Raw genomic sequence first — 12,061 nt, 5'->3', positions numbered from 1 at the left:
TTTTCAATGACATTTTCTTTGTGTTCTGTAGGACGAATAACGCGTTTGTTGTTGCTAACATCTAACGAGAGAGTTTGCTGGGACAAAGAAGCCTCACCCGCACTACTAGCGGGACGAATAACGCGTTTGTTGTTGCTAACATCTAACGCGAGAGTTAGCTGGGACAAAGAAGCCTCACCCGCACTACTAGCGGGACGAATAACGCGTTTGTTGTTGCTAACATCTAACGAGCGAGTTGGCTGGGACAAAGAAGCCTCACCCGCACTATTAGTGGGACGAATAACGCGTTTTTTGTTGCTAACATCTAACGAGAGAGTTGCCTGGGACAACGAAGCCTCACGCGCACTACTAGCCGGACGAATAACGCTTTTGTTGTTGCTAACATCTAACGAGAGAGTTGGCTGGGACAACGAAGCCTCACGCGCACTACTAGCCGGACGAATAACGCGTTTGTTGTTGCTAACATCTAACGAGAGAGTTGGCTGGGACAACGAAGCCTCACGCGCACTACTACCTGAATCTTCAATGCATCTGCTACCAGTAACATTAGTTGATACAATTTTTCGAGGTGAGGATTTCAGATCCCTTAAGGCCGGGCTACATTGATTGTACTCGCACGCGTAATTTTGATTTTCACTAGCGCATCTGGCGGCGGCTGACCGAAGCATTTTTCCAAACAATTTGGAGCCGCTCGAGAAAATACGTTAATTTTCCATGATTTTTACTTAAATCGGAGCAGAAAAGTTTTGTAAAACGTAGATACACATGTCTTGCTCGCATTGCATCCATTTTTGCAATGGAAAACGATGGAAAAACTACTTAATTTTGAGATCCGGCAGGTCCATTCCCTCGATGACCAAATAAAGCTTCCACCAGCCGCCGCCAGATGCGCTAGTGAAAATCAAAATTACACCAGAGAGTACGATCAATGTAGCCCGGCCTTTATATTCTGATTTTGGATATCAGTAACTTCTGTACAACGTACATTGCGTCGTGTGAGGGTAGCGCTGGAATTTAGTTTGGAGGATGATTGTGCTGAAATGGTAGTAACTGCAGCAGCTGCAGTCTATGGGCCTCGAACCAGCTAACGAAAGAATACGCCGAGGAGACGCAACCTCCAAATCCACCGTTGTTTTTAAAGGTACTGTCTGAGTGGTAACAGTCAAGTAAGGCAATCTTTGTTTCATGTGTTGGACACAGGACCACCCTGTGTGCAACGCAGGACAGTTAGCTGTCACACCTCAAAATCTGAATTACCCTTGTCCGAACTACACACCTCTGCTATATGAACTCCGACCAGTGTGTGTCAAATAAACCTTCTTCTTCATCATTACTTCAACCGAACCACACGTGCTTCTGTCTATTCCTAAATTCCTTACGGCACTGCAAATCTCTAACAGGTTATGGGCCCAGGGCCATAAGAGGCAACATTGGAATAGAGAAAAAGGTTTTGATAAATCGTGCGAGCGAAAGATGGACGGTAATCGGTTCAGTATGGCAAAGCTCAACAACAACAACTACAGCAGTTGGCGTTTCAAGGTTGAGTTGCTGCTTGTACGGGAAGAACTTTGGCACCACGTTGAGCCGGGAGTAAAGCCCGCAAACGTAGACCAAGCGACATGGGATACTGGTGTGGCCAAGACCCGTGCGACCATCGGGCTGCTGATTGATGATACAGTATCGGACATTAAGATAGGACCCTTTTTTTTCAATGCACCGTGCACTTGTTTTGCCACGTTACTTGTGTTTGTGTGTGTGTATGTGTGTGTGTGTGTGTGTGTGTGTGTGTGTGTGTGTGTGTGTGTGTGTGTGTGTGTGTGTGTGTGTGTGTGTGTGTATGTGTGTGTGTGTGTAGTAGTAGAAAGAGAGTGTGCTTTTTAATGTGTATTTGCAAGTGCGCGGGTTTGTGTCTGAAAAACATAGCTTGCCATGATGTCATATTGCGTTGAAATTATTCTTATTATGTGTGTTATCATGTGAAACATTGTGCGTTTGCACTTGGATAAAAACTAAAGTTTGCATCGACAGCAGCGCTTGTTCCTCGGACGAAAACGCAGGTGTGCTGTTTCATGAATGTGAATGCGACACCGGTGCGAAATGGACACGCGCACAATAGCAATGAACTCGGCATTCCCTCACAGGTGTTTCTCCAGTGCACGCCATTGAAAGGCCTTCGTGCATCTCTGCGTTGCACGATGTGTGCGAATGGTAAACTTTGTGCGTGCATTGAGCTGGCGCGCAGTTGTTCTTTTCAATGGGCGTTTTGTTTCATGAGCGCGGCAGTATTCTTTTCTCGATTTTGAAGGGAAGACGCTTACTCGCGTACTCGTTGATAGTTTTTATCCATGCGATGTTTTCGCTGCTCCAAAACGATGTAATTCATCGCGTATAGAAGTAGAACGCAGGCAGAGCACGGGATCAGCCGTGTCCAAGGTTTTAACCAGCGCGTTCTTGACGGTCCAAGCAAGCAATGTTAGTAACAATGGGTCGAGGTAAACGTTGTACCGATCATCAGCGCCATATGTAAAAGCGAATGGCTGCTGCTGGCATTAAGCGCAAAAGGATCGAGTTCGTAATGGAACGATCGCGCACTTTTGTGGCAAACGCGCTTCGGACAACCGAAACGTGCTTAGACAACTGAAACGCGCTTGGACAACCGAAACGCGCAAGTCAACCGGACGTCCTCAGAAGACCACGGCGAAAGAAGACCGTAACATTGTTAATATATCGAAAACACACTGATCGCGAGGGCGGTGGTCCTGCTTATCACACCAAAAACCTAACCCAAAACACAAAAAAAACTACTTACAAATCTATCCGAAACGACCTACTTGTGAAACAAACACACACATCAATACACATTCAAACATACATCCACACACACACACACATGCACACACACATACACACACACACACACACACACACACACACACACACACATACACACACACAAACACACATACACACACATACACACACACACACAAACACAAGCACATACAAACCACACATAAACTTGGCCCAACGGGTGCACGGTGCGTTAAAAAACCAAACCTTTCTGTCCGATACTGTAATCAACACGGGTTGATCCGGAACTCCACTACAGCACGAGAAGCGTAGCTGTCGCTGCAGAATCATCACAGAAAGTCAACACTAACCTCAAAAGTGTCGCTGTTGAAGCGCGTATGTGACAAGCGGTTCGAGGAAGGCGATGATATGGGGGAGCACCTTTTTACGATGGAGGAGCTGTTCGAGCAGCTGGCGAATGCAGGACAGGAATTGGCCGAAAACCTCCGGGTCGCGATGATCCTGAGGAGCTTGCCGAGCTCGTTCGACACTCTTACCACCGCCCTGGAGATCCGCGCTGATGCGGACCTTACGATCGAATTGGTGAAGAGAAAACTGCTGGATGAAGTGCAGAAACATCAGGATTCGAGCCAGAACGCTGTTCTAAAAGTCGACAGCGAAAAACGGGGGAAGAAGAAGCCTCTCGTTTGTTACCATTGCAACGTAGCAGGTCACAAGAAGACGAACTGCCCGCAGCTGAAAGGGTCAACGGAAGGCAGCTCAAAGCCACGAGGTAAGCCACAAAGTAGGTTAAGTGAAAACGTATCGTTTGCTCTTGGCTGCAGCTTGCGGCAGGTTTCGGATAATTCTAAACCATGGGTGATTGATTCCGGTGCATCAAGTGACCGGTGCATCAGTTGACAGCTGACGACAGAGTGTGTTTTCTCACTGTGCTCCGCGTAAATCCGTGAATTATTTTGTCGTTTCGGCCTTATTTTCGTCAAACTGCCGCTTAGCTGTGACTTAAGCTGTCCCTGGTAGTCCTGCCTTCAATCGTTCGTCACAACCATTCCTGACTTTGCTGTATTTCCTGCGTTTGTTCCTGAGTCCTGTGGCATCTATCTGCAACGGCAACTAAAATGGAGGGAGTTTGTTGTGACTGCTCTGTGCCACTTGAATCGCTTGAGTGTGGTATTATGTGCTCGTTCTGTGATGCTGTATATCACTCAGCGTGCACTAAATTACCTTTCACTGTGATCGAAGAGGTAAAACGGACGGCATCTCTTCATTGGAGCTGTGTAGGGTGTTCGAATGCTCTTGGCAACCCACATAGTAAAGCAGTCAAAACAACGGGTATGCAGGTCGGCTTCCAGGCGGCTCTTACTGCCGCTGTCGAGGTGATGAAAGCTGCTTTAGTCCCGCCTGTGATGCACGAAATCCGTGAGGGCTTTGCCAGTTTTGCCGCGGCTCACCAAGCTCCTAGCGAACACTTCAACGTACCGCCCCCAGATGCCCTCCCGAGTGGAAAGCGTAGAAGGTTGTTCCGTGACGTTGTTGCATCCACGGAAGCCATTGTTGTTGACAATGCTCCACTATACCCTGTAAATACAGACACCGACAATACTCACCAAAGAAATCGCCCTTCACTACCACCAATTGATTGCGCAGGATACTGCATTCGGAATTTCTGGTGTATGAAATAAAACTGTAAACTAAATGTATGTCTTACTCTGTTTTTATATTCTCGTTTATTTATTCACTTGTTTTCTTCGCTATCTCTATGGCTTATCTGTCAAAAAACACGCGGCCTCTCTCCAGTGATAAGTCCGCGCTCTTGTTCGTGAGTTTGCACCGCCCACCTCAAATCCATATAACGCGTATGCTCATACCGCGCTCTGACTGCTGTGTTGTTATCACACAGTCTGCTGTGTGATAACCCTAGCGTTAACATCCCGGCTACCTTGAAATAACAATGTTATTTTAATACTACTCATTTATAGGGAGTAATGCTATCCTGACGACTGGGCGAGTAATTGTTTTTCCGTCTGGCGTTTTTAATGAAACAACTCGCACTATATTGTCCTTGCCTGGGTGAAGCGCTACTATCTTTGCAAGTGGCCATTGGCCCGGTGGAACATGATCTTCCTTTAGAATTACGACTCGTCCTATCTCTATCTTAACTGGTGGTTTACATACCTTTGTAGCTCTGGCTTGAAGTTGCTGGAGGTACTCTGGGTACCATCTTGCCCAAATTGATTGCATTAGCTTTTGCGTATGCCCCCAGTGTGTTAAGCGATTGTCCGGAATGTGCTTGACGTCTACCTCGGGCACCATTTGAAAGTTAGATCCAGTGATGAAATGGCCCGGAGTTAAAACGTCGAGATCATCAGGTGAATTGGGGATAGGAGTGAGTGGTCGCGAATTGAGGCACATTTCCACACGTGCACATAGCGTCAAGAAGTCATCGTAAAGCAGTGTTGACGATCCTAACTCCTTAAGTAGATGTTGCTTTGCTGATTTTACCGCGGCTTCCCAAAGCCCACCAAAATGAGGAGCTCGCGGTGGAATGAACTTCCATGTTATCTCGTTCACAGCACACCAGTTGAAAATAATCTCTCGCGATTTGGGATCGGTTTTCAATTGTACATAGAGTTGATGGAGAAGATTTGCTGCACCCTTAAATGCTGTGCCGTTGTCTGAATGTAGCTCCTTGACCCTTCCACGACGTGAGATGAATCTCTGTAGCGCGGCAATAAAGGCTTGGGTAGTTAAATCACTAACTACTTCGATATGTACTGCTCGCGTCGCAAAACAGACAAAGATTGATAAGTATACCTTCCGTGGTATTGTCTTCCGTGTTCCAAATTTTACATAAAAGGGTCCACAGTAGTCCACTCCTGAAATTGAAAACGGAGGCGCTGGAACCACTCTGCTGCTGGGTAGGTCGGCAATGGTCTGAGTAATAAATGTTGGATGTTTCTTAAAGCATGTAACGCATCGATGATACACCGATCGAATCAAATTTCTTGCACCTATGATCCAGAACCGTTGTCTTAACGAGGCGAGCATTTGTTGTGGGCCCGCATGTAGTTGCCTTTTGTGACAGGCTTCAACCAGCATAACCGTCAATCGATGTTTCGCTGACAACACGATTGGGTTTTTTGTGCACAATGGAAGGTTTGCTAAATTAAGTCGTCCGCCGACCCGAATTAATCCATCTTTTCCTAATACTGGGTTAACCCACCTCAACTGCGATGATCGTGAGATATAGCTTCCATTCGTCAAAGCATGTAGTTCGTCTGGGAACATTTGTTGTTGATGTAATAAACATAAGTTTACTTCTGCGAGATGTAATTCCGCTGTCGATAACCATTTGGGATTAGTATCTTCAGGAAATTCTACACAGACCTTCGCTCCTTTACGATGTTTCGTTTTAACTAGCAACCGGCAACAGTATGCAAAAACGCGTCGAAGCTTAGTATATGATGAATATTTGGCAAATAATTCATCAGAGAATGTTGCTGCAACGGCTGCTAATGCCAACATGGTTGTATTACGACGTTCTTCTAGTATGTCGGCATTCTCGCAAGGAGTGAAATGACCTACTGGCCATTGATCTTCTGGTAAAGAAAGCCATGATGGTCCAAACCACCATCTCTCTGCGTCTAATAGATCCGTTGGATCTAAACCTCGGGAGATATAATCTGCTGGATTATCAATCCCCGCTATATGTTTCCATTGGTTAATGTTCGTAGCGTCTAATATTTGTGTAGTACGATTTGCTACGAATGTCTTCCATCGACATGGTGATGCGTTTAACCAATGCAAAACTGTGGTAGAATCGCTCCAAAATATAATCTTCGTAGGATTGAATCTTAATGCAGTCGATATTTTGTCATAAAGTTGCACACTCAATAATGCAGCACACAATTCAAGCTTGGCAATGGAATGATGAGTTTTAACAGGAGCCAATTTAGACTTTGCCACTAGTAGATGAATTGAAACCCCTGACTCTGAAGGAGCACGTATGTAGCAACAGGAACCGTAAGCCTTTTCGGAGGCATCGCCAAATATATGAAATTCGCATTTGTCTAAACCTGCATTCCCAAAAACGTAGCGTGGAATGTTTAAATTCTCCACAATATGAATCGTTTGTTGAAAGGCCTTCCAAGCATGTTGCAGTTTTGTTGGAAGATTAACATCCCAATCAATAGGTTTACCAGTAATTGGGTCGATAGATGTCCAAGCCTGTTGCATTAGTAATTTTGCCTTACACACAACAGGTCCAACCAGCCCCAGAGGGTCAAATATTTTAGCAACAGCTGATAGAAGTGTGCGTTTGGTAATAGTTGGAGGCAATGCGACATTCTTGAAATTGTAGCTGAAATTATCGCTTCCAGGGAACCATACAAGTCCCAGAGTAGTGATAGCAGGATCAGTTCCTAGATTGTGACAACGTGGGGTTGCTAAATCTTCATCTGCGATATCGTCTAGGACGCGTTTCGAGTTCGATGCCCACTTTCTTAGAACAAACCCATACTGCTGTAATAAGTTGGATACGTTTTTCTGCAACGTAGCAGCAGACTCCTCATCATTAGCACCAGATAGAAAGTCGTCGACATAGAAATTGTTCGTGATGGCGTGTGCTTCGATTGAGTATTTATCAGCTGCATTGAGGGCAATTTGCTTTAAAGCTCGGGTTGCTAGAAATGGAGCAGAAGCTGTTCCATAAGTAACAGTCTTTAATTGGTAGCTTCTAAGCTCTTCTGCAGCACTTGGACGCCATACAATTCTCTGTAATGGCTGATCATCAACATGTACCATAACCTGTCGATACATTTTTTCGACATCTGCACTAATAGCGATTCGATGAGTCCGGAAATGAACAATCAGCGAGAAAAGATCTACTTGAACAGTTGGACCAACTTGAAGCGCATCATTTAAGGAGTACCCTGATGTAGTTTTACACGACGCGTCAAAAACTACTCTTACTTTCGTCGTTGAACTGGACTCCTTCAACACTGGATGATGCGGTAAGTAACAATGGACCATACTATCATCTACAGGCTCTGCAAGTAATTCCATGTGTCCCAACTCTTCGTATTGCTTTAGGAACATTCGATATTGCTCGTATACTTCAGGATTCTTCTGTAGTCTACGTTCGGTGTTGAAGAATCTTCTTTGTGCTATACTTTTGGACTCCCCTAGACTGATTCTTGATGTTTTTACTTTCGGCAATCTGACAACTAATCTTCCTTCGTTGTTGCGAGAAGTAGTTTCGGAGAAGAATGTCTCGCATGGATCTTCGTCTGAAGCCGAGGATGAGGATGGTAAAGCATCTATTTCCCAGAATCGCCGGATGGTCGATTCTAACGTGTCCTGACGCACAACTGCATTTGTTGACACGTGACGATTCTGGCTTGTTGCTGAAGTCGATCCAGCAACTGTCCATCCAAACTTAGTATTCACAAATACTGGCTTATCAGACCCAACACCGATTCGTTCGTTCATGTGAATGGCCCAGAATGCTTCTCCACCGATAAGTAGATCAATCTGGCCTGGCTTGTAAAAGAATGGATCGGCTAGTACTAATCCTTCAATCTTCCATTCATTTGTATTCACCTCCATAGTGGGAAGCTGTGCGGTAGGTGAATCTAAAATGAGAAAATTTAGCTTTGTGCTGAATTGCTGCGTCTTGGATGCCACGATCACATCTACTGCTTCATGAATATGATTTTCTCGTTGGCCAATACCTAAAATAGATACGCTAGCAGAACATTTGCGATTAGTTAAACGATTTGCAAGAGCCGTCGAGATGAAATTGGACATCGAACCAGAGTCCAACAATGCTCTTGCATCAAACATTCTTCCATTATCATCTATCACCTGTACCAACGCGGTTTGTAGTAAAACAATAGTATTTCCCGATGCGGCAGTATTTGCAACCACAATGTTATCTGGAGATGGATTTTGCACAATCGGATCGACATGTAAGAGTGTGTGGTGGCGCTGATGACACTTGTGGCATTTAAATTTCGAATTACATCGCAGGGCTATATGTCCAACTCGAAAACAATTCCGACACAGCTTATTCGATGTGATAACCTCCTCACGTTGAGCTACTTGCATTCCTTTAAACATTTCACATTGATGTAAGTAGTGTTGTTGTGCACATGCATAACAGCGGAGGATAGCGGGTGGCACGGTGCTAACACACACAATACCCTTATGCTGCTTCACGCCGGCTACCTTTCCCACACTCGATCTTGATACTTCATAGGTCGATTGAACTGTTGCACTAAGGATTCTCAGCCGTCTTTGTAAAAACTCTTGCAACTTGGTATACAAATCTTCCTGATCCTTACTAGTATACTCTTCCCAAGCCAATAAGGTTCTACCATCCAACTTATAAAACAACAGATTGCACAGCGGTGTATCCCATTGTCCTATGGGCTCTTTCAACGCACTCATTCCTTGGGCCAGCCTAGTAAATTCATCGAAAACCCGGCGTAACTCTTCAGTCGACTCGCCCTTCATCGGCAGAATGGCATGCAGGGCCTTAAAATATTCACGCTTTAGTGCCCGTTTGTTATCATACCTATCTAATAGCGCTTGCCATGTTATGCTGTAATTGTCGGCTGTAAGCTGCACATGCTGGAAACGTTTTGACACTTCACCCTTTAGCACTGACAACAAGTACTGCAGCTTCATTACGGAAGGCATGTCCTCTGCCTCATCGATCATGGACACAAATCGATCCTTAAAACTGAGCCAATCCGTCGTGTTACCATCGAAAGTAGGCAGATCCAGCTTAGGTAGACGTAAATTAGCCAGATTTGTGCCTTTCCCCGTATCCGTGACATCCAGATCAGAGACTGCCATGGTTTTACGTGACGTTAAAAAAACCTTTAGCTGAACAATACCTGTCATAAAACGCGTTCCGTGCGTCGAACAATTCATTCAGCAGCTTATCATCTTCCTCGTACGATTCCAGCTTCAACTGAGCCGCTTCATACGCCTTCCAAACTGCTTCCAAATTGGATAACCTCTCTGCCAGTTGATTCGCCTTCTCCTCGTTGAACCCGTTAATAAACTCTTCTGTTGCTCGCATCTGGGCTCGGGATCGCAGCGTCACAATCGTCGCTTGGGTTTTCTTCGTTTCTGTAGCCATCTCACCAACCAGCAAATATTCAGCAGACTTTTTTTTTTCTTTTTCTACAATACAGAGTGTATTAGAAGCATGTGTTTCACTTCACTTACGCAACGCGTGATTGAGGTTAAGAACCTCGATACACAAAATTTTACAGTTTTTTTTTTTTATGTCCAGAAATCCGGTTCGAAGGACCAATGATTGCGCAGGATACTGCATTCGGAATTTCTGGTGTATGAAATAAAACTGTAAACTAAATGTATGTCTTACTCTGTTTTTATATTCTCGTTTATTTATTCACTTGTTTTCTTCGCTATCTCTATGGCTTATCTGTCAAAAAACACGCGGCCTCTCTCCAGTGATAAGTCCGCGCTCTTGTTCGTGAGTTTGCACCGCCCACCTCAAATCCATATAACGCGTATGCTCATACCGCGCTCTGACTGCTGTGTTGTTATCACACAGTCTGCTGTGTGATAACCCTAGCGTTAACACCAATAATAACAGGAACCGATACCACCACCACGTCGATCCCAACCGTGTCACAACTACCAAGAACAAACTATATGTGGCTACATCTATCTAGGTTAGCCAAAACCGTCACTGTTGACCAGGTAGTGTCGATGGTAAAATCACAGTTGGACACCACGGACGTCATCGCTTTTAGTTTGCTGGAAGCGGGAACAACCATTAGCTCAGTTAGTTCACTAACTTTTAAGGTTAGAATTATCGCTGCTCTTCGAGATAAAGCACTTACCGCAGGATCTTGGCCGGTCGGGCTCGGTGTGCGTGAGTTTATCTCACTCCCGCAAAGGCCGTCTCACCATCGTCCTGATCTTACCAACACAAACACACCTATACCTGTTCGACATAGCCCGATGCACCCTGTACAATTATCACCCGATATGAATTGTACCTTAATATCGCCTGCTCCACCAAAAACAACTACAGCCACACCAAACACCGTTAAGATGCACCAAACTACTATTCAACACTTTTTTCTTAAGTAATAATCACACAACTGTTTCCTCAAAAGGCACTGTGCAACTGAATCTGACTAGTCATTTGTTTACACGAAATAACAACACGTCAACGACACGATCTCTCACCGATGACCTTGCACCAACTTACACACGCATACCACTCAATGTCCGTTCCACGTCTATAACTGTATACTATCAGAATGTGCGAGGTTTACGATCCAAAGCTGATGAGTTCCGTTTAACTGTGTTAGAAGCGGACTATGATGTTGTGGTACTCACTGAGACTTGGCTCGATCCCAGCCTTCCCACAGCTCTCCTATTTGGCGATGCGCACTGTGTGTATCGTTGCGATAGAAATGCCGCAAACAGCTCTCTATCTCGAGGCGGTGGAGTACTAATTGCGGTGAGTTCCGCTCTCCGCTCTCATGCGCTTCCAGTGCTTGCGCAAACACTTGAAATCGCTTGCATCTGCATTCAGCTCCCGACGTACCGATTATTCATTGCTGCTGCCTACCTTCCTCCCAACCATAGCACGGACGAAGGAAAAATAAATGCATTACTGGACACCGTCAACAGCATTTGCGACACACTAGGTCCAAACGACAGATTCGTGCTCGTGGGAGACTTTAACCAACCCGCTCTTTCCTGGTCGCCTGCGCAATCGAATCATGAAACCCCTTTTGTGTTTTTTGAACCTCATACTAGTTCAGTTCGTAGCGCCCAATTCGTCGATGGACTGCACCAGAATGCGCTTTACCAACTTAATAACAACACTAACTCTATGGGGCGCATCTTAGACCTTGCATACGGGAATTGGTCAAGTGCAGCAACTTCTTCGCTCATACGCGTCAGCGAGCACCCGCTGCTGCCAATAGACTGCTATCACCCACCGCTCGAATTTGATTTGGAAATCACAGCATCGTCTATGAATCACGCTACCACTGTTACGGAAATAAAGCTCAATTACGCACGTGCTGACCTTACTAAACTCAAGAGACTGATATGCTCCTTCAACCAATCCTTTGAATGCTCAAACTATACATCCATTGACCATGCCACGAACGATTTCTCAGAGTTTATGCGGGCCGCATTGCGTGAATGTGCTCCTATTAAAAAGCCCCATCGCGGACCGCCGTGGGGT

At 45.3% G+C, this 12,061-nt stretch overlaps 1 protein-coding gene across 1 annotated transcript; it reads right to left on the bottom strand.

The window, feature by feature from the left end:
• Positions 1–4,480: 4,480 nt before the first annotated feature.
• LOC120958782 (uncharacterized) lies at positions 4,481–11,268 on the bottom strand. Its single transcript, XM_049606327.1, has 2 exons — positions 10,695–11,268; positions 4,481–10,608 (listed from the first exon to the last, which is right to left on the bottom strand). The coding sequence occupies exon 2, from the start codon at positions 9,748–9,750 to the stop codon at positions 4,777–4,779; it is 4,974 nt and encodes a 1,657-aa protein (XP_049462284.1). The 5' UTR covers positions 9,751–10,608; positions 10,695–11,268; the 3' UTR covers positions 4,481–4,776.
• Positions 11,269–12,061: the final 793 nt, after the last annotated feature.

This window comes from Anopheles coluzzii, chromosome X, assembly GCF_943734685.1.
Source record: "Anopheles coluzzii chromosome X, AcolN3, whole genome shotgun sequence".
Classification (NCBI taxonomy): Eukaryota; Metazoa; Arthropoda; class Insecta; order Diptera; family Culicidae; genus Anopheles; species Anopheles coluzzii.
The sequence above is the reverse complement of the archived record's forward strand: the minus strand, read 5'-3'. Positions and strand labels throughout refer to the sequence as shown.